This window comes from Siniperca chuatsi, linkage group LG20 (genome assembly GCF_020085105.1).
Source record: "Siniperca chuatsi isolate FFG_IHB_CAS linkage group LG20, ASM2008510v1, whole genome shotgun sequence".
NCBI lineage: Eukaryota > Metazoa > Chordata > Actinopteri > Centrarchiformes > Sinipercidae > Siniperca > Siniperca chuatsi.
In genome coordinates this window covers 11,523,098-11,546,150 of record NC_058061.1, presented here as the reverse complement: position 1 = coordinate 11,546,150, position 23,053 = coordinate 11,523,098, and the positions used below count along the sequence as shown (strand labels likewise).

The 23,053-nt window shown below is 37.5% G+C and overlaps 1 protein-coding gene across 1 annotated transcript; it reads left to right on the top strand.

Moving 5' to 3' along the window:
* The first annotated feature begins 3,661 nt into the window (after positions 1-3,661).
* LOC122867194 (synaptic vesicle membrane protein VAT-1 homolog) lies at positions 3,662-22,074 on the top strand. The gene is made up of 6 exons (XM_044177654.1): positions 3,662-4,578; positions 10,485-10,692; positions 15,143-15,313; positions 15,477-15,566; positions 16,392-16,630; positions 18,806-22,074. The coding sequence occupies exons 1-6, from the start codon at positions 4,195-4,197 to the stop codon at positions 18,995-18,997; spliced, it is 1,284 nt and encodes a 427-aa protein (XP_044033589.1). The 5' UTR covers positions 3,662-4,194; the 3' UTR covers positions 18,998-22,074.
* The last annotated feature ends 979 nt before the right edge of the window (positions 22,075-23,053 follow it).

Here is a 23,053-nt window from a genome sequence, read left to right as displayed (position 1 = left end):
ACTAATAGTTAGCTATGGATGTATCTATCCAGATGGATAGAACATATTCCTGGGCTACAAGGTAGATTAGAGGTATGCCAATTAGCTACTATGTTAAAAAAAAAACGTTTTTAACACATATTGCGGCTGCCTGTCTGCACCAAAACTAATCAGTAGTGGGCTAGATGTAACCACACAGCCAGGGTCAAAGCTCTCTAAAGTGTTCGTAAGAAAGAGACTAACATGTCTTCAAGCTTCAATAACACTCTAGCTAGGTAGATTAGGTAGATAAATTCCTCACAAGGATAAATAATGTAACATCTATTGTTTTTTTTGTTCCATTACTATGAAGCCAAAATCATAGTACTTCCGGTCTTCCTCTGGCTGTCTCCGACTGTCTTGGTGAAATGTGAATACTTTTCAGTTTAGTCACTTACCCACCTTTTGCAAGTCATCCTAAATTATAATGAATTAAAAATTAACATAGCAGATAAAAGCTGACATATTTTCAATATAGTGAACCCTTTATGAAATTCTAGTAAAGTGCTTTATCGTTACCACTATGACCCAAGTGTCGCACAGTATAATGGGCTAATCATAAATACTTCACATTACAATGAGTTTCTCACACTTTGTTTTTCAGGCTGCCATAGTCTCTATACAATGGAGAGCTTTTACAACTCAGTTTTAAATCAAAGATACTGGATTAACTGGTGTGTGACCCTGCACAGAAACTCCTGACCGTTTGGTAGCCCATGAATAACTGTTAGGTGTTACTCATTTAACTACATTATTCACTTTATTATAATCTATTTTCATAGACTGTATATACACTACAGACCAAAAGTGAATGAGAAGAGAATGCCAAGAGTGTGCAAAGCAGTAATCAAAGCAAAAGGTGGCTACTTTGAAGAACCTAGAATATGACATATTTTCAGTTGTTTCACACTTTTTTGTTATGTATATAATTCCACATGTGTTAATTCATAGTTTTGATGCCTTCAGTGTGAATCTACAATTTTCATAGTCATGAAAATAAAGAAAACTCTTTGAATGAGAAGGTGTGTCCAAACTTTTGGTCTGTACTATATATATATATATATATATATATGAGAGAGTTAGCTCTGGCGGTAGAACAAACTTCTCACAAGTCTTTTAGCTCCATCTTCTGGTCAAACTGAAGTAAGCAATTTATTTTCCACAGGCTACATTGTAAGTGTTCAGTGTAGTGTGTCTGTTTGTCATTCAGTTGTTTATTTTACTTGAGAAATATCATATTCACAAAGCAAAATGGTCAAATTCCTATCCCCTTTTTATTATTAAGTTCAAAAGTTCTTGCATGTAAAATCAATAGTCATCCAAACTTATTGCCAGGAATATTACAATCATATCATCAACAAAAGGGTTATGTCAACAGTTAATAATATCATCATGACATCAGCTTTCTTGTTTTCCATCTTCTTTTCACTGTTGAAGAATTGACATTTCTCTTTTAGATCCTAAACTCAAGGAAAAGTAGAAAATTAAGAGAAGAAATACTTTATTACAAATAGTCCTGTATTCAAAAGCTTACCAAAGTAAAAGCACAGGAGTAGAATGAACAAAATGTAGTTAAAGTAAAGTAAAAGTACTCATTATGCAGCAGAATGGCTCCTGTCCATGTCAGAATATCGCAGCACTGTACATATAAGCAAAATTTAAAATGTGATGTTGGTCAAGGCTAGATAGTTTAACTACTTAAACTACTTTTGGGTAGTTTAATCCATAACAGCGCATCATGTTTTATAAGGTCATCACAGGTTTTGTGTGTAAAATCTTAATCTGCAAAGTAACTAGTGACTATTCTCAGTTGTTAGAGTAGATATATTAATGAATTCAAAACTGTAACTCCTACAATAGCAGAACTGCAGATAGTGTCATGTTCTCCTTTTTTTAGGGTGAACTTCCATTTTAAATGAGTCACATGGAGTTCAGAAATAGATCTGAACTGCTTTTTTTGTGAGGAAACAAAGGTAAAATATGTCATATACGTTATTATGGTGAGAAGCTCTGAGACATTAGCTGTAACGGGATGTAAAACCTCTGTGTGGTCACATTCAAAAGCACCCTGAGAGTGTGTGTGTGTGCATGTCTGGAAAATATAGAGCATCTGAGAACACTTTCCCTCAGACTAGAGTTATTTACCACAGCTGTTTGTTTAACCAACTAACACCATGTTTGTAGCAGCTGTGTGATGAGTGTGTTTGTGCAGAGTACATCTATGCAGACGTACTCCTCTCTTGAGTCTCAGTGACAGCTTCTTCTGCACTTGAACGGGGGAAAGGAAGTGTCAAACTAACAACTTCTAACCTTACATTTATATTTTAAAAAAACAATTTCCTACCCTTTTTAAAAACCCATCTCTACTTTTCTCACCATCTTTTCACTTCCTGTCAGACTCAACCACCATAATAAGATGAGAAAGCAGCTCCTGTTGCAGGGTGCAAGAGTCTGTGGGTTTGCACAAATTGTGTGTAGGCACATGTTGGGTGACTGAAACAAAGGAGAGGAAAGGACCTTAGCTATAAATATATCACTCGAGTGTGTCATCAATTGTCCATCTGTGTCAGGTGTTTAAAAAAAAAAAAACAAGTTTACAGACTGTAAAGACCTTAAATATCGTTAAACCGGGATTTTCTTTAATTTTCTATTAGAATAATGCATTGCAATGTCAGTTTATAGAAGTTTGTGACTCTCATTCTGAAATAAAAGTCTTGTATTTCTTCTCTTTGGAGTGAGGTTAATTTCTCATAAATAACTAATAAATATCACAAACTTACATGGGGATATAGCAGGTAAACTCAGATTGGTTCCCATATTTGCAAAAATCCATTTTTATACAAGTTTTTATTGGGAAAAAAAGTGGTGACTTCTTCTTCGATTGTTTAACTGTAATGATAAACAACTGGAGAACATAATTCATCCACATCTGTATATACGAGTTTATCATAGATTTGATTTAACCTGTGAGTGGCAGGTGGGAGCTGAACTGTAGCTGCATGTATTTCCTCCAGCTGTGACCTCAAATAATCCTACCACCCAGTACTCCAGTGTCCGGGGTTTGAAGCTCTCCGCAGCTCTCTGACTCACAAAACGGATCGGTCACTTTTTTCAGCTGCGTCAAGCCAGCCACAAACAGTTAGAAAAACACCGGAAGTTATAAGATTTGACATATAAATACAATTTGGTAAAATCTATAGATATAAATAATATATAAAAATCGCATCAGCGTTCATAACTGGAATCCTATCCAGAAGTGTGAGGTCTGCTTTATGTTGATTTCAGACTAAAAAAAGTGCATATTCAGTTTCATTCACATAAAGTTTGCTTTAATATTTAGGTGAGCATTGGTAATGTGTGGAAACAGAAACAGAGACAAAATGTAATTATTAAACCTTATCGTAGAAAAGGTTTCAGTCGTAGTCATCTGGACACTGTTTTCAGACAGACTGTTTCCAGATGACTACGACTGAAACCTTTTCTACGATAGAACACTCCTGGACGAATGAGGGACTACACCGTCTATTAAACCTTATCTTGCATTTTCTTCACTTTTTCTGTTGTAACACAACTTCGAGTATGAAAAGTGCTATATAAATCTGATTTATTCTTCATATTATTGTTCAAAAGCAAATAGCCTAGATTTCTTGAGTCAGGATGACCTCTATTGACGACCGGTTTGTGATTATCAAAATTAATAATGCGTGGTTTCATTAATCAAATCTTATTATAGATGTCATTGGGTTTTTTTCGGGTTTCATTTAATTGGTGAGATGTCTTTATAAGCCCATTTTATTTAATTTTTATTTTCTTTATGTCACCAGCACAATCCTTTTAAAGAATTGTACTATTTTTTGTGTGACAAAACTATCTATACTATGTCTTCATTTTTAAAATGTATTAAATCTAATTGAAGTATTTTATTGTGAAAATCCATACCGGAACTAAAGCTTTAAATGCGTCAGTCTTGACGTTGGTCACTTGTTGAGCGGAGCGCACAGACAGGAAACCACGCAGCAATAATCTCATTTTACAAAGGATACGGCTGTCTTCAGTGAGGGACATCTCTTGTATGACCAGAAATATTTGTTTATGTTTTTTTAAAGAGACGCCCAAACAGGCTGAAGTACTAATTTGGCTGAAAACCTAGACAGGCGCACATCACAAGTGGTTATCATGTCTGGCGAAGAGGCTGCAACTCAGCAACAACAACCTGAGCAGGAGAAGAAGCCCGACGACCCTCCGCCGGCTGCCTCAGATGCACCGCAGGAGTCCGGGAGCAGCCCTGCAGCAGCCGGGGAGAAGCCTCTCTCCTTCCGCGCTCTGGTCCTGACGGGCCACGGGGGCTACGACAAAGTCAAGCTGCAGGTGAAGACGCAGAGCGAGCCGCGGCTGAAGGCGGGAGAGGTCCAGGTGCGCGTCAAGGCGTGCGGGCTGAACTTCGCCGAGCTGCTGGGCAGACAGGGGCTGTACGAGCTGCTGCCCGCCCCGCCTGTCACGATGGGAATGGAGGGCTCCGGGATCATTGAAGCAGTCGGGGAGGATGTGAAGGACAGGAAAGTGAGTAAAAGGCCTGCAGAGTGCACTCACACCCACACAATGCCATTATGCCCATAAACAAGGTCAAAGTCAAGTGCGGTGGAGCTGCTAAGCATGTAGTTTTGATTTTGAACCTACATCAGCTGAGTTCACTGACAAGTGTTTCTGTAAAAAGTGTTACTTGACTGGAAATCTGCATCCTATTGGTCCTCAGTGGCACGTGGGTTCTCCTTCCTGGCCAAGACACGCTGGTAATCTTTTCCAAACACTAAACTCGATTATTTCCCCCACTTCTTTGTTGTAGAGAAATAAAAACAAAAGCCTGCAAACCGTTGGCTTTTGATGGCAGAAAACTGAACACGTCATTACTTCACTGTTTATCTGAAGAAAAGTCTAGTAATAAGTTCCTCTCATGTCTCTGTAGGGCCATAGTGGGAAAAAAAGCTTACAAATGTGCTTTTAAGACACAAAAACGGCCAGATTATTGAGATGACGTGCAGTTGGAGTGGACATTTTCTTTCCTTTGTGAGCCGCATACAACCCATGTCTACCTTTTTAAGTATATCTACTAAGGATTGTTCTTACCTTCTCGATTAATGTTTGCGTTTTAAATTGTCTGAAAATAGTGAAAAACGCCTGTCACAATTTCCTAAAGCGCAAGATGATGTCTTCAAGTTGTTGTTTATGTCAGACCAACAGCCCAAAACCCCAAAATATTCAAGATTTCATCATATAAAAGCAGAAAATCTACTGTATCTACCATCTAAGTCTTTTTTTCTACGTTTTAAAACAGCTCTGTGCGATATGTTGTATATGCAGAATGACAAAGCAGAACCCTTTGATCAATAACCTCCTTCAGTCTGATGCATTCATGTAATGTGGTCTCTTCCTTTTAAAAAACACAGTGGAGAAAGAGGCTTTCTTGCTGCAAAATGTAACATTACACATTATGAATAGTTACAGCGCTTGATTAACAGTGTGTCCCTGAAGCGTTTTAACATTCTTCTCCTAGATAATAACTTTACAGAGGTCGAGTTTTATGGAGTTTTAATTTATCAACTCTTCTGAAAAGGTACAGAATATTTAAATGCTATGTGTCTGTGCATCCTTTAAATTCAGAAAACCCTCTTGCCAATATCTTCCCAGATTTTAGAGCGATAAGTTGTTGTTTTTTTAATGCCATTTCTGCTTTTTGGGGTTCTAAAAGAGTGGAAACTGACAGGCAGTAACATAGTTGTGAGTGCTTGTGATTTAAATCCAGTCAGCTGCTGATCTGTGTGAAGCCTACAGGTACCTATTCCCTGCACATTTTCCTGAGATACTGCAGAGCTGATCCCAGAGCAGCCAGAGGCCAAAGGCTCCCCTGGTTATGTGTACTGTGTTTATTTATACAACAAAATATTGAGGATCAAACCAACTGACTCATTGCAAGCAAAACCTCCATGACTTCTTGTCACAGCTTTTGCAAAAACTCTGTAGTTTTCACTTGGAGGTTCAGATTTGTTTACTTGTACCGGTACAGAATCAAAGCAGCAGGCCGTTTCACGCCGTCATTGTTGGTCTTTAACTGGAGTCGCTTATGTTCTGTGTGCGGTACACTCATGCATATGGAAGATGGAGAACACTCACATTTGAATGACTTTTCAGCTGTGTCGTTGGGTTTCATAAGAGGTGCATTAATCGTGTTGTATGTAAATCTCCGCAACAGATGACTTCCAGGCAGAACTCTGATGTTTTCCTCTCAATTTTTTGTATTAATATTTTCATCCTTCCGTACACTGAAGAAGCATTTTGGTTTAGGGTCTGAGTAAGTTGAACCATGATCTGCTATTCTCGCTAATGTTTTCAAGAGAGATTAAACATTCAGGGAGCTCTGCACAGTTAATCATTGTGTATCCTAGCCCCGGTTTGTGCCTCTCATGTATTAACATTAGATTGGAGTTACAGAGCTGTGCATCTGATTTTCTGAAAAACAGATATCCAGAAGATCACTTAAAAACACTATCCAGAATCCTCAAAGACTCTTCTAACCATCTGGATGAAAAACATCTGTCTGTTGCATGATAAAACCGATTTTCAACCTGTTGCACCTCTTTTTCCTAATCCAAACAAAGATGGCAGCCGGAAATGACACATCTCCAGCTCAATTTTTACACCTTGAACCAAAATTAAAATGTTACATTACGTTATCAGTTATATTGGTTTATATTGATGTTACTTTCCAGTATTGTATATGTTCATACAAAATAACACGTTTATATTTTTGCGTTTTGAGCTTGTGTTTTACAAAAAAGAGCAAGGACATAGGTATTTCCGGTCATTTCTGGCTACCTGGATGGGATCTACAGTTGCAACTTGAGAAACGGGATGAAAATCTTGTTTATTGAGCAAGAGACAGAATACTTTTTCATCCAGAAAGGATTTGGGAAATGCCTTCAGAACAGCATCATACTGTAACATGAGATACAATATCCATATTTAGCTGTAGTGTGAACAAGGCACATGCTTCCTTAACTTACCTGTCAGTCTGAATAGTTAAATGAGATACTTTAGCGTCAGTCTTCTTTCAGTCAGACATGTCTTTTTCTAGGCTATTATTACGTTTTCTAAGTATTACTGAAACTCCTCCCTGTCCCTCTGTCAGTATGGAATTTCCCTCCTCCTCTTCCTCCTCCACTTACTACACTCTTATCCCACCCTCCTCTCCATCCTTCTCTCCATTTTCGGAGAGCTGGAATCCTATGGGGGGGAGTGGTGCGTTCCAACATCTCTTTTTTTTTTTTTTGGGAAGGAAGCAGCAAAACACAAAACACCACAAAACCCCCAGATGCAGCAGTGCAGGAAGCAGTGTGAAATTAAGGATCCCAACAAGGTTAAGGCAAAGAATTTAAAATGTATAAGCACTGAAATGATGAGAAGTTTAGTTGGAAAATGGAAATCGGTTATGCTTCAGCTGGTGAGGTTAGTGTAAGAATCTGGGTGGGGCTGCAGTGGCATACATAGGCTCACAGCGCAGTAGGTAATATCATAAAGGGAAGCCAAAGTGTTCTCAGAAAGAGGCTGATCCTGTTTTGATCGAACTGGGCTGGAGCAGCGAGGCTTCTCCAGATGAGCACAGGAGGGTGTGGCTGTTTCATGAGACGCTTGGGAAGCTGACAGAGCAGATGTGTGACGTAGGATCCCATTTACAGCTTTTTTTTCCAGATGCCAGATCCGGAATCACCTTGTCACCGATGTTTCTAGATAAAATGCTTTCATGCCTCACAGCTTGACTGATATTTTGGAAGAATGAGCAGTAACCTCTGCGTTAAAGTGCTCCAACCGGCCGCTTTGAAAGAATGACATCATCTGCCCTCTTTAATCAACTTAATGTTGTGTGGTGAGAGGATGTGTAGCAATCTGTATTCAGCTCAGTACATTGCACGCTGTCTGGTCAATTTAAAGCATTAAAGGTGCCTTTTTTAATGTTTTGGGAAAAATGTATTCTGAGTAATCCATCTGCAGTGGTGGAAAGTAACAGTATATTTACTTAGGTACTGTGCTGAAGTACAATATTGAGGTACTTGTATTTTACATGAGTATTTCCCTTTTCTGCTACATATTACTTCAACTCCACTACAGTTCAGAGTTAAATATAGTGAAAAAATGAATAGAAATGTTCTTCTTTCCAACCCAATTAATCATCTCATGACCCCCCTTATCTCTTGACCCTTTGAGGGGCCCGACCCATAAATTAGGAACCACAGGACTAAACTACCTAACTGTATATAAAGTAGTTCAAACCAGCACCACCTTGAGCAGTTACAACAGTAAAATGCTGTTTACACACTGATGCATCAGTATTAAAAATCCGGTAATGTCATATATAACAATCACAGGGGACATTTTTCTCCAGAGCAAGTACTTTTACTTTTGATACTTTAAGTACATTTTGCTGATGTTCAAATGAACATGAAAAATGATTCAAATAAACAGCAGTTTGTTTCCACGCTAACCTCACTGTCCTACTTCAAACATGATTTCATTAACGTCAGATCATGTCAGCTGTCCTGGAACTCAGCTCAGCCTTTTTTGAACTGGCTATCATGCGTTTTTGAGTTCATCCAGCGGGGGTTTGAAAGTGTTTCACAAGACCAAGGGTTGAGAAATTCAATCGACACAAAAAGGAGCATGTCATCTGAGGTGGAAGTTAAAACCTAAACACTGGAGCTAGTGGAGTGGAGTTATCTCACTACAACAGACATATGCAAAATGTGTTTCTGTTTTTACTGTCTGCATATGTGTGTGGGTGTAAATATTTGTGTGTGTGTGTTATCTGTCTATTGTCATGGGTTTGTGTGCATCAGGAAGTGGGTGTGGCTCAGAGCTCTTGAGGCTGTTTTAACAGGAAGCAGTGCAGCATTCACAATCAGATCAGCCTTCTTTCCTGTGCCCTCCACTTTTTTGGCAAGTTTCGCAACACTGGTGACACTTTTATAACAGCACATCTCTGTGGAAGAAATCAGCACACAAAGCGGGAACAACATTTCCCATAAGACCCCTTTTCTGAGCTCGTATGAGCAGACTCATGATGTCTAAAAGAGAATGATGTCGAGAGAAAGAAAAGCCAAACAGACCGAACACATTTAGTCATAAACTGAAGAATTTTCACAATACGCCTGCCTGTACAAATAATATTTAATTCTCAATATGCAACCAAAGCAATGTAGTTCAGTTAGAGCTGAAACAATCAGTCAATCAAAGGAAATTGTATCGTTTCAGTCATTTTTTCAACCAAAAATGCAAAAAGTTTGCTGGTTTCAGCTTCTCAAATGTGAGGATTTGCTGCTTTTATGTGACATATGACCGTAAATCAATATTTTTAGGTTTTAAAATGTCAGTCAGACAAGTCAACTATTTGAAAAGGCCACCTTGGGCACTTGGTCATTGTGATGGGCATTTTTCACTATTTCTTTTGTCATTTTATAGGCATGTAACAATAAATCAGTCAAAGAAAATATTAATCAATAATGAAAATTATCATTCGTTAATTTCAGTGCTTTAAATGAACCCATTAAACATTTCAAAGAATTTGAGTTTAGTTACCTGCCAAATATCACATGGTGGCTACTGTAAAATCATTCCTTTGTAAGGATGATTGTCTATGTTGACAGAGCAGAGCAGTAGTGTAATAACTCATTCAACAACAAAGATGACTTCCTGCCTGCTTGACCTCAATTTCCCATTTGACGGCACTGGATGCACAAGACAAGAGCAAGGTGGCAGTGACACAAGAAATCTAGCTCATGGAAGAGGCAGCTACTTCTCTTTCTCATGTTCACACAACATCTGTCTTATACTCTTCCCTTCATAGCATTAAAGATTCACTTCATCTAAAGTACATAAAATCATATTTTTGCAATACCTCTAATGGCCATGCAGCTAGTTTTGGTTTTATTTGTCCAGTTTTTGAGATATCTTTCTGAGATGTCTTCATAATATAATGGAGGTCAAGGGAATTTTCATTTTTCTCCTTCAACTGACTGAAGAAATAGTCCCTATAAAAACAATTTACAGTGAGATCTGTGGACTATCCACCTAGCAGGGCTGTAGGCTGTTTAAATATGATTTTTCAATATTTTGAACACCACAAATAAAATTCCATTTTACCTCCATTGTGTTGGATTGAAGACAGAAATCTCAAGATACAATCTGCATGGCTAGATACCATAGAGGTAAGTGAGAAAATATGTTTGTTTGTTTTTTTAGTAATTTTGGTGAACCGACCCTTTTAAAATTTCTGATGTTAAGCTGATGTCAAGAACTTGATAAACATTAGGAAATAAACATTGTGTTTCGGTTGGACACACAAATCACAACCACCAATATCTTCTGAATAACTTGGCTCTGTCTCTCCTCCCTCCCACTCTCCCTCTGTCCTCCTTCAGGTGGGGGATCGTGTCATTGTGATGAGCCGCAATGGCATGTGGCAGGAAGTGGTTGTTGTGTCTGCTAACCACACCTTCCCCATGCCCGAGCAGATGAGCTTTGAAGAAGGTGCTGCTCTTCCCGTTAACTATCTGACCGCTTACATGATGCTGTTTGAGATGGCCAATGTGAGGCCGGGCAAGAGTGTTCTTATCCACATGGCAGCAGGTAAGACGCATACTGAAAACTTAATGCAGTGAGTGTTATTTTGAAAGCTGCATTGTTTGCCCCAGTTCAGTCTGACACACAAACAAATGTTGAAATGCCCTTTTCTTGGATTAATCAGTGTCGTTTGAAAATATGACAATATAATAATGAGATTCCCTCCAGTCACAGAGAAATCCAACAAGTTAAACATTTCTCCAAAGTCTTGCTTCTCTTTACTTTTGTAGCTTTTGTCTGCTTCTAAATATTGTTGTTTTTTTTATGTTCCACAGTAAATAAAGTGGCACTTTGTTTTTTTTCCCCAAAGGTCTTTTAGCGCGAATCAGTGCTGAAACCATTAACCAATGAACCAAATAGATGATCTACAGAAAATACATTAAGAATTGTGATAATTTAACTATTAAGGCATTTGTCAAGCAAAAACGCAAAAAAAAAAAGGCGAGGATTTGCCACTTCTGTTTTAGATCATTGTAATTGAATATGTTTTCATTTTCGACTGTTAGTTGGACTAAACAAGACCAACACCTTGGACTAATGAAAATTGTATTGTATTTAACTGTATTTTTCATATATAATGATTAATGGGTTAAAGAAAATATCAGATTCATTGATAATGAAAATAATTGTTAGACTTGCAGCCCTATCTATTTAGGATTAAAATTGCTTGGAGAAATGAATCAAAACTGTGAATTTTAACGCGATTCATCTCGTCAAACTAGATCAGTGGTCTCCACCATGTTGTTGGACAAACAGTCTCCCATGATTTAATTGTGAAGTATAAAAAAACATCTCCTCCAGTCTCCGGGGTAACCTGTGAGGAGTCACACAGCTTGTTCACTCCAGGTCACTAATCACTTTTCTGAATGCAGTCGCAATTCTGTGCAGAAAAATTATCAGCCGAGAGACCAGTGGGTCATAGGTGAATATTTAATGTGTGTGTGTGTGTGTGTGTGTGTGTGTGTGTGTTAGTTATTCATAAAATGGCAGACGGGATCATTATCAGACATGGTTGCTTTGGCAACGCCTGACATTTCAATAAGGGGCTCCAACACCGTAACAAGCAATTATGTCTAATTTATTGTAGAGGATTGTGCGTCCAGGTGTTTAAATAACCAAAGTCCTAGTAGTATTACATTAATCACAGCAGGATGCTCCTATCTGCTAAAGTTAGAACAGTTTGGGTTATTTTACATTAGAGATTTCCGTATTTGTGTTTTTCTCCAGGCTCTTCTCACTGGTTTGAGATGGGCAGGACTCAGTTAGAAAAATGCGATGTCACATACTGCCACGCACCAATCAGGATTTAGCAACATTTGAATCAGAATCTGATGACAGTTGGTGGTTGATGAGTTTTAAACTCTTAATAAATAATACGTAGCAATATTTTTTTTTAACTGTGATTTTGCTTATTATAATTTAATACAGAGAAAAATACTTGGATGCTATGCCTGCAGGGGCTTTCATGCATTCAGAATAGCTAATAAACCTAAATTGATAAATCCTCTTAAAGGTTCCTCTGAATGTGGATTCAGGAAATGTTTGACACATACACAACAACAATTTTCAATTGCCTAAAGTTTGTACTAGGACATCCTTCTGGGTCAGAGATGTAAGACACATACTGTACCATGCAAATATCATTGTTAGAAAAAACTAATAAAACTTTATTAGTTTATTCTGAGTTGTTTAGCTTGTGATCTGTTAGCAGTCATGCTATAATCTAAGAAAACAATCCCATCACAAGATCTATTTTGTAGCTTTATTTATCTGGCACTTTTCAAAACAAAGTTACAGAGTGCTTTTCATGGCTGAACCAGGATTAAAACATATCAGGACTGCGATGAGGCAAGTAAAATCATATCACATGACCTGGTTCTCATGGAACTGGATCACGTTAAGGACCTGTCGTCCATGTCATCTTAACAGCTGAGGTCCAGAGGTCATTCTTGACCTTGGAAACAGCAGTTGAGAAAACAATCGATCTGCTGCATCAAGATCATGTGATGTGATCGAAAGCCCCGGAAAGGCTACTAAATGGATCTCGTGGTGAGATTGTTTTCTCAACTGCTGTTGCCAAGTTCAAAAATGAACTCTGAACCTCGTGTTAAAATTTCAGCCAAATTTGACGTTTCATTCACTTTCAAAAAACACAGTAGTTACTTAGGTTGGCTACATTCTTATTTTAGCTAAAAATCTGAATAAATTCCTGATTGATCATACCTTACCTGTACCCCACTGTGCTATATTCTAACAATATTATAACCTGAGCAGTAGAGGTACACCCTCAGATATTCCTCACTTGAGGGTGTGACGAACACAAAAACTTTCAGACGGCAGTGAAACAACATTTTGTCCAGTTCAGATGTTTAAGTATGGTAATTATGAGCGCATTATGTAATATGATAGTGCTGGGAAATTTGACACAGTGTGTGTCCAAAATTGTGGGCATAGATAAATTATATATAAATATTTTTTATATGCTTTGTAGTCACTAGTTACACCAGAACAGCATCATTTCTCTTAAAATTCACATCAGGTGGCAGTGGGTAGAAGAATGATTTGTTCTACATTGGTTATTTAATCAGTTATTTGCAACATCTGTGTTAGAACAACATGATCTGTCTAACCCTTATTTGTGTTCAATATACTAGAGTTTTGCATATTAACTCAAATGACTCCTTTGCCTTTTTAAAGAGTCGCAATTATTCATGCCATTTGTGCCATCTGTAGCTTTTGTTTGTTTGAAGTTATTTATTTAAGTCTGAATTCAAGATTTAATGTTTGAAAGATGTTAATGCTGCAGTAACACAGATAGCTCAGTATTTGTCAACCACTATCGAGTCTTAAGTGGTCAGTTACTGTCACACCATCAAGGTCTAGTGCTCTCCTGCATCCCCCCTCTCAGAGGCCATGTTTCAGTGTTGAGTGGGCGTGTGGCTGTCCGCTGACCTGTATGAATCAGCCACACGAGGCCAGGGTGAAGAGAAGGACAGGAAGGATTACTGGTGAGCCTGCACACCCAGGCAGCCACCACTGTGAAAAACCTTTCACTGTTAAACGGTACAATGCCATCAATGAGATCAGAAAGCACTGTCTGCTATTTCAGCTGTTTGTTCCTCGGTCTTCCAAGGTGTCAACCACCCTGAAATCACATCACCAACCACTGTAGAATTGAATGTTATGCCACTACTGCCGCTGGAGTTATTATGAATGAATCTGACCATAATCCCACCACTGTTAAAAGTTTAATCTACTTTACACACATGACATTTTAACCCCTTAAAATCCAGTTTTCTCTTAAGTAGTTCAAAGGTTGAAAAATCATCTTTTTCTGACTGTCTGACAGTAACACATATACTGTATATTCTGTATCAGCATTATTTTTACACAAAGTGAAATATACCCATCAAATGGACATATTCATTTTGGTGCATCATTTTATTCACATTAATTCAACTGGAAATAATTATATTTGGAAATTTTGGTGTCTCCACTAGAATTTTTAAAATAAAGTTGTGTGGTTTTGAACAGTGTTTGGCTGCACAGCATGAGTTTCGAATGACTGGTGGCCCACTGGTGGATCAGTGGGATTGAAGAGGTTATACCTGCTGACTGCAATCCACAAATATCACTACAAGGAGATGTTTAATCCCAAAAGATCGGGTAAAAATGGATCAAAACACTGTCTGTCTCTGATCTAACATCTAATCTGTGGATTTGATTGAGTTGGTGTGCAGGCACTATACGTAATCCTGTCAAACACTGACTGTTAATAGCCTTGCATGTATAGTAATATGTATATAATTGGACTCCTTTATGGTTTGTATGTCAGTTTTTTACAAAAGGACATAACACAAAATGTATTAATAATAAGATAACAGAAGATTTTATTCAAATCTGGATGCATCTTTTGGTGTTTGTGTAGTTGTGGCAGATCACCTGTTCATAGCTTATGTCTGACATGTTGAACAGCATGGTAATAGAAATTTAATCCTTCATCCTCAAGATCATTCTAGAGAAATCTGAGTTGATTTATAGTGTGAACTTAGAAAACAAAACAATTGATGATGATTGACTCACATTATTTTAAAAAATCTGCAAAACACATAATTATTGACAATATGGTTACATTTACTATATTCTACTAAACAAAGAAAACGTCCTTGGTGAAGGTATCATGAATGAAAAAGTATATTCAATCAACTCTGGTATTTCTTAGGTGCTTAGTAGCAGGTATGAGTCAGCCAGGAAGTGGCTTTATTCAGCAATTCTTTCTATTAGATCAGCACTGTGCTAACACAGCACTTAAAGCCATTCATTGTTTGATGATTAAATTACTGAGCGTTTCAGAGAGGGATCACACACAGGTTGAAAAGCTTTACTGTGAAAGTGAAACACCTGCAGTTGCCACTATTCTCATTTCTCATTGTGCTGCTGGTCTGCACATCTATAGGTGGTGTTGGTGTCGCTGCTACCCAGCTGTGTCAGACTGTGCAGGATGTGACTGTTTTTGGCACGGCATCAGCCTCCAAACACGAGACCATTGCCCAAGGCGGGGTAACTCACCCCATCGACTACCGCACCAAAGACTACGTGGAAGAAATTCGCAAAATCAGCCCAACGGGTTAGAAAATGCTCAACAATGTAGTGTTTGAACACAAAAAACACAAATCATTACCTTTTCTTGCCAGAATATTTCAGTGTCTTTTTGTTTCTTGAATATCAAGTTCCTCACCTTTTATTTTTCTGTCCCATCCATTCCCATTTTTTATTCTGTCTCTCTGCAGGAGTGGACATCGTCCTCGACCCACTTGGGGGTTCAGACACCCAAAAAGGCTTTAGTTTGTTGAAACCTTTGGGCACGCTTATAGTCTTTGGTAAGACATTCAGACACAGAAAAACATGCTTTAATGTATTTGTATTTTAACTTTAATCTACTTGAATTACTTACATTTGAACTAATTGTAATGATGCTGTTTTGCATCGTTTTATCAAATATGAATGGACCTGAATGCTTACTACAATACTCCACTACAATTCAGAGGGATTGGCTTAGCTTTAGCTACAAATTACTTTGACGATTATAATTTTACATAAAAAACACGAGTTTATAAAATCTGATACATTTCTGAAGATTAAACTACAAAACAGTATAACAAATAGTTAAATTAGCTCCACCTCTAGCAGCTACAACAATAAAATGCTACTTCTATATTAATGCATCAGTAATAATAATCCAATACAATATAAACTGTAATAGTACACTCACAGGGGCCATTTTTCTGCATTATTAGTACTTTTACTTTTGATACTTTTAAATAAATTTTGCCAGTAATACTTTTAAGTGACATTTTCAATGCAATTGAGTATTTTTATATTGCAGTACTGCTACTTTTACTTAAGTATTTTACTTGAATTGGAATTCCATGCTTGCAAGTTGATTGACGTCTGTCAGTGCACATCTTGTACATTGATTTCTTGTATACTTACTAAAAATATTGTGAAAATAAATATATAGTACATACTGTCCATATACCACCCCCAAAAAAAACAATATCCAAGGGCCAGCTTCAGCTCAGGTCCCTGTTCCGGTGGCAAAATTGAATTGGGACACAAGCTTAATTAAAGACATTAGTTAACATAGCTATTTTGAAATTCTTCTCTATATGTTTTTTAATCTATTCTATTGTGCGTCATTCTAGGTGCAGCCAATTGTGTGACAGGCCAGAAGAAGAACCTGTTGGCCATGGCAAAGACCTGGTACAACCAGCTCTCCCTCACCACGCTGAAACTGATGCAGGCCAACAAGGCCATCTGCGGCTTCCACCTGGGCTACATCACTGATGAGCAGCTCCTGAGCAGGACTATGTTCAAGCTGCTGGAGCTCTATACGCAGGGAAAGATCAAGCCCCGCATTGACTCATGCCATCACTTTGAGGAGGTTAGTTTTATCTTCTTCTTTTTTTTTTTAAAATTAAAAATGTGGAACAGGCACTACTGTTTGGGCTGAGGTGAAACAGTATCTACCTATACTACTCTTTACAGTTCTGGTCAATTTTAAAGTACTTTAAAAATTTAAAGAAATAAAATGATAGTGGATATCCTGTTGATTTGCTGCACACAACTATTAAAGAATTAGTCTGACATTTTGGGAAATGTGCTTATTCACTTTCTTGCTGAGAGTTAGATGAGAAGATTGATACCGCTCCTATGTCAGTAAGCTAAAGATGAAGCTACAGCCAGGATACGGTTAGCTTAGCTTAGCATTAAGACTTGAAACAAGGGGAAACAGCTAGCTTGGCTCTGTCCAAAGGTAAAAAATCCACCTTTCCATGCCTCTAAAACTCACACATTAACATGTTATATCTTGTTTGTTTAATCAGTAAAAAAACTAAAGAGTAAAAACTATAATTCACCGGTGAGTTATGTATCGGACTATTTCTTGGCAAGGTGCAGTGACTTCTGGAGTCTCCACTGGTTGCAACTGCTCCCAGCCAAGAAATAGTATGGCACATAACCGCCCATAAAACCACAAGTTGTCGTTTTTATACTTCGTTTTTGTACAGACTAAACAAAGGAGAAATAAAATGTTAATTAGTGAGCTTTACAGTGCTTGCAGGCAGACTTTGTTACCTTTTTAATAGTGCTTTATCTTCCCCATCTAACGCTCAGCAAGAGAGCAAATAAGCATATTTCCCAACATGTCGAAAAACTTCTTAATGGTTTGAGTGCAAAAATTCACAGACATGAGATGAATGTAGATCCACTGTGGGAGTAAAACAGGAGCTCCAGCGAAGCTTCTTGTGTGTCACCCCAATCAGATGAGTTGGTGCTTAAGGGCCGTTGCTAGGTGACGGTCTAAATTGTTGCCGTGGCATCCACTATTTACGGGGGATATCTTTGTTTTGAGTTTCTCAAAAGCCTGCCTTCAAGGATAGGCAGGAGTTTGTTGCAAAGACAATCCTGGCTGTATGTTTGCAAGCAGGAAACAGACAATAGCTGAGGCAGGAAAAAGGAAGCACAGATGACTTATGGCAGAGATACATGGCAGATAGCCATTGTTGTCATTAATCTTCCTTCTCATTTTGACTGATCAGTCATTAGTGTGTGCTCATGTAGACCCACAAGGCTAGCCCAATTAATATTCTCTTCATGAGATTATCTTTTATTTACCAAGGAAACATGCAGGGCATGCATGTTTTTTGATGGAGTTGATTTATTTATGGATCTAAATCAAAACACATAAAATCTAAGGGTTAACACATATTTCCAACATGATCCTAAGATGTTAAAAAGCAAGACGGAATTTTTTTTAAATAAAGCAATACAAATTTTTAAAGCTCAAAATTACATCGGTGCATATTAACCCAAAAATACACATCCATCTGAAAATACTAAAATACAACAATAACAAACTATCTAATTGATGACTCATGGAACCTGTTTTTGGTTTGGTTTTACAGCCTGCAAATTTACTGTTTTGATTCACTCTCATCAGCATCATTTCCAGAACGATCAGGCAGCTGTTTCAGGCAAAAAAAAGCTCTGTTAAACCCACTGTACACTACCTGCCCAGTGCCAAAAATCAGACTGACAAAGTTAGTGAGTTGCTGGTGAACATAGTGGAGCATTTAGCAGCTAAAGAGCCAAATATTTTCCTCAGGAATTAGTGGAGACCAAAACAGATTTAAAAGGAGAGTGATTATTAGACATACATTCACCAGGTGGACACAGGCACGACTCCAAATGAATGCTAATGTTGCTCCGTGTCTGCTCAGTGAGTAAAGAAGCAACCATTAGCTGAAACGCCTTATATATACAATATGTCAATGTTATGTTGTTCACTTATTTTGAGCTGCCCCCAAGTGGCCAAAAAATCAATCGATGCAGGTTTAAGTGTTCAGTCTGACACCTTCGACCTGTGCATTAAAATAACCATATTCTGTAGTTGCTCACTGAGAAACTTTGCTGCAGCTAGTGATTTTTTTTTTTTCTCAGGGTTTTAGTGACTTTAGCAGAGATTTTTTGGAGGGGTTCAAATGACAGATGCACTCTGTTTTAAGAGGAAAAAAATACCTAATGTGTACATCCGTTCTGCTCCTCTGTCTTTTCTCAGGTGGCGGATGCCATGAAGCGCATGCACGAACGCCAAAACATCGGGAAAGTCATCCTTCTTCCTGAAACTAAGAAGGAGGAAGAGAAGCCAAAATCCGACCCTGAGCCGGTAGAAAATGTGGAAAAAACTGAAGCAGCCATCAACGAGGAGAAAGAAGAAGCCACAGAGAATGTTAAAGCAGAGAAAGATTGAGTAAGAGTGTTTATTTGAATGATATTTTCAAGCACTTCCTCAAAGAGTTCCCTAATGTTAAATTGTCAAAAAAAGGAAAGAAAAGAGAAGAAAAGCAGGATGCCATGAATTCTTTGACTTTGCCACTATTTTCAAATGTTTATGAAGATTGTGTTGTGCAATATGTCTATAGTGTAGTGTCTATGTTGGGGTTGTGTTTCAAATAAAAATTAACTGTATTCTGTCACATGACATGAGAAATAATGTATTCTGATTACAGATGGTTGTTAAAAATGACAACAGGAAGGGGTGTTTTATGGTCCCCATGACAACAGCTCAACAGCAGCTCTAACATAATATTTGTAATAACAACAAACCAGAGCCGCTATGTATGAAACGAGGAAATGGTCCTATACTTTGACTGAGGACTGAGAAGCTTTGTATAAAAAAGCTAAAAGTTATGCATCACATCGGTCGTCACACCTTGTCATGATTAAGATTACCCATCATGCATTGTAGCCAACATTATACTGTATATACTTCATTATATTGCAGCATGCAAACGGGAAAGGTGATATAAGAAATTTCCCCTACAGATATTTGGGATATTATTCATAAAAATCTTAAATAGTTAAAAAAGGATATAATAACCATTTTAAGTGAGAACCATCTGTGGAGGTGCTATAAAACGTTTGTATTTAATTCAGTGATAAACTGTTTTTCCAAAACAAAGAAGGCAAAGGTCGACCTAAAAATTAAGGAATTCCATAAGAAGATTACTGGCAAGTTTGCATATTAAGAATCATTTTGATTTGTACTTTCTTTGTTTTGTTATTCAAAATTCTTATATTTCATAGCTCTCCTACTTAATTTGCTGATGCAAGGCAATTAAGAATAATAATTGTAAGAATAAGATCATAATAATTTGTATAATTTGAATGCATTTAAGATAAAAAAAATTACTCTGAGCTGCTCCATATACCCCAGTTTTGTCTTCATAAAATGCATCAGAAAAAGATTTGTCTGCATACTAACCTGAAATACATTTCCCAGAACTTTGTGCTTTTTCAGATCAGGCATCATACCTCAAATCTGGCAAAGTAATTTGAATGTAATCAGAATACATTACTGAACTTTGGTGATTCCATAAATCCCGTTACAGATTATTAATCGACCTACCCAAACCTGTTTTACCAGTAAATATTAGTGTAACACTTGTTAGGAATTACTGATCATTTGTCTACTTTCATGCATTATGATGCACTACTTAAGTGTAATGATGAGACAAATGTGTGTTTCCACATCCTCTCCTCTTTGATGAATGTTGTTAGACAGTTATCGCTCTTTGGAAAGCCCAGGTCAGTATTGTATTCTAGTTTTAAATTGTTGTATTTTTCTTGCATATTTGTGCCAAATTTAAAGCCAACTTTCACCACTGCTGTCAAGCCAACTGTGAATAACAATTAGCGGGACTTCCCTGCCTTGGCAGTCACTCGTGGGTTTTCTTCCAAACAATGTCATGCTGAACTTGTTTGGCAAGCCATGTGAAGGAAGGTTTTCCACCTCAATTTCTGTCCTGTGATTTAGCTGCTTTCTTAATTCCCACATTGCCTCTTCAAAATCAAAGTGATTAGTGCCAAGTTTACAGAGCAACAGTACAGCATGTGTTACTTCGTGATTCCTTTTATATATACAAGGAGCAGCTTAAAATGTTATGAAGAAAAACTGGGATGATGCTTCGCTTTTATGCACTTTGTACTCCTGTGAGGTATAGTGATGGATTATGAAGCTTCCATTTTCTTCACAGTAATCATGTTTATGTTTTGTTTTATTGCTTGCATATCTGTTTCTTTGACTAGATGACCTTAAATAGTGGAGTGTGGGCTCAGTAATTCAGATGTTTTGTCCAGCTGTGGGTGTAATACAATGCTGCGACAGGGGAAAGTTTTCCCTCCACCAGACCACATTCCTCTCCCCACCACGTCAGTCCTGCTTTCTGTCTCTCTGGAGCTGAACTCTCTCAAACTCTCGCCCTCTCCAGCATACATTGAAAAGCACTTGTAACAAAGTTTCACAGATAATGCTTAGATTAGTGACTTTTTTTTTTCCTTTTGGCCCCTTGGACAACTATTGTTAAATTTGGCCAGGTTTCCATCTCCTAGTATGAAGTAAGATCTGATGTGGATTTAGAGGAGGAACTGGAGTCGTCTTATTTTGATTATATGAAGTTCATCTTGTTACAAAACTCCCAGTGTGAGAGTTTTTATTCTTTTGGTGTGTTGCTCTACTTATTCATGGACCCACAATCCCGATGTTTGCCTGCATGGTAGATGGAAATGTTACCAACCTAGAGTTACAATTTAACTATACTGAGCCAAATGATAGAGGGGTTTAACTAATCAGCATGTTGACAAGTGAGCAGTTTGTTCTCCAGATTTTAGAGAGCAATTGGTGAAGATAAAACATATAAAAACACAATGGAGCCTGCTAATTCCTCTTTGCAAATGTTTCTGTAATGCAAAACGATTTGGCATATTAACATGTCTTATTGCCAGGGAATAAAGTAAAACTACGTTGTGCTTAACCTTAAAAAATTGAGAAAAGTGTCAAGTTTCCCATAATGATATGACAACAATATACATAAACTGATACAGTATTCGTGCAGCGAGGGACATCTAGTGGTCAGTGAAAATTTTCAATCCATGGAGTAAAAAGAAAATATTATGCCATGGTAACGCCATTCAAAACAATCACAACCTACATATTCTGCTTAGTTGTAAAATTCTAAAACATTATTATAGCTGTTAAAATACATTTATAGTAACCAATTGTTATAATGACCTGAGCTGATTCAAGCACACTCTATTGCTCATTCATGCTAAACATATATACATTAAGCATTGCATTTAATTTGCAACATGATACATACGATTATGACCATTCAATGTGATGTTGCTCAAAGATTTGATGTGTTATTGCGTTCTTGATTTTGATGGAACGACGCTGCCTTATTCTTTTTCATTTTTAGACACACTTTATGCACTCTTCTGTGTTCATATGGCACTAACCTGTCTGTATTATTAAAGTATTATCACATATGTTCCTCTAAGCTTGTGAATTACTAAATTGATTCTTTAATGGTTAAAGGGGCAATAAGTTGACCTCTATGATTGGGTTTATCAACCTAAATGAAGCCAAGAAAACAAACCACAGGGTTGACCAAAGGGTTGTTAAAGTGACATTTAAATTTACCATTTGTAGTTTATTTTTATCAATTTTTATTTGGTTGATTTATATTCTTACACCTACAGCAACCAGCAGGGGTCCTCATCTGGTAATGTTTGCAGAGACACTGACAGCTGCTCAACATACTAACGCTTAAAGGACCGTGCCAGTGTTTTTGAAAGTTATAACTCAGTTATTACACATTACATTACATTCATCACATTACATTTATATGACCATTTTCTAAAACACAACTAGCTACCAACGTTATCTTTTGACCTGTTTTAAAGAAACAAAACTGGATACAGATTATTGGACATACATTTTAGCATTAAAAGATAAAGCAATAGTAATCTTGGCTTTTCATATATATATATAAAACACTGTGTATGTGTTGCCACTGTCAGTACCGAAGAACCCGGTCTGGACCATTCTGAGAAAATGGGGGGTTTTTGGCTTCACATCTGATTTCAACACGTCTGCTTTTCTTCAGCTCAAGCATCTCTGATTCATTTTCCTGTTCTGTCCAAGAAAACAAAACTTGTGAGGAAGTTCCCATGACAATCTTGTCATCATGGATGACTGATGTGGGATTTTGGGCTCTGTTCTTCAGAAATGTGGTTTTAGCTAATCCAGGCTAACATTTTGTTTGTGAATTCTCATACAGCTAATTTGGTTATTTGAACACAGTTTGAGGGTTGATTTGTTCATCTTGGATGCGGTTATCTTGAAATAAAGGCAAAACGAGTAGAGAGCTTTTCAGTAAAGTGAGTTTGGTTAATCATTTAATCAGTTTTAGTGTTCAAATGACAAATTCTCATTTTAATGTCAAATTAAAATCTTTTAGTTTAT

Bases quoted from the DNA above. Each gene is read 5' to 3' on its own strand.
- LOC122867194 (XM_044177654.1), top strand. From the start codon at position 4,195: ATGTCTGGCGAAGAGGCTGCAACTCAGCAACAACAACCTGAGCAGGAG. The intron at 10,693-15,142 runs GTAAGACGCATA...GCACATCTATAG, and splicing joins TCTTATCCACATGGCAGCAG to GTGGTGTTGGTGTCGCTGCT. The intron at 16,631-18,805 runs GTTAGTTTTATC...GTCTTTTCTCAG, and splicing joins CATGCCATCACTTTGAGGAG to GTGGCGGATGCCATGAAGCG.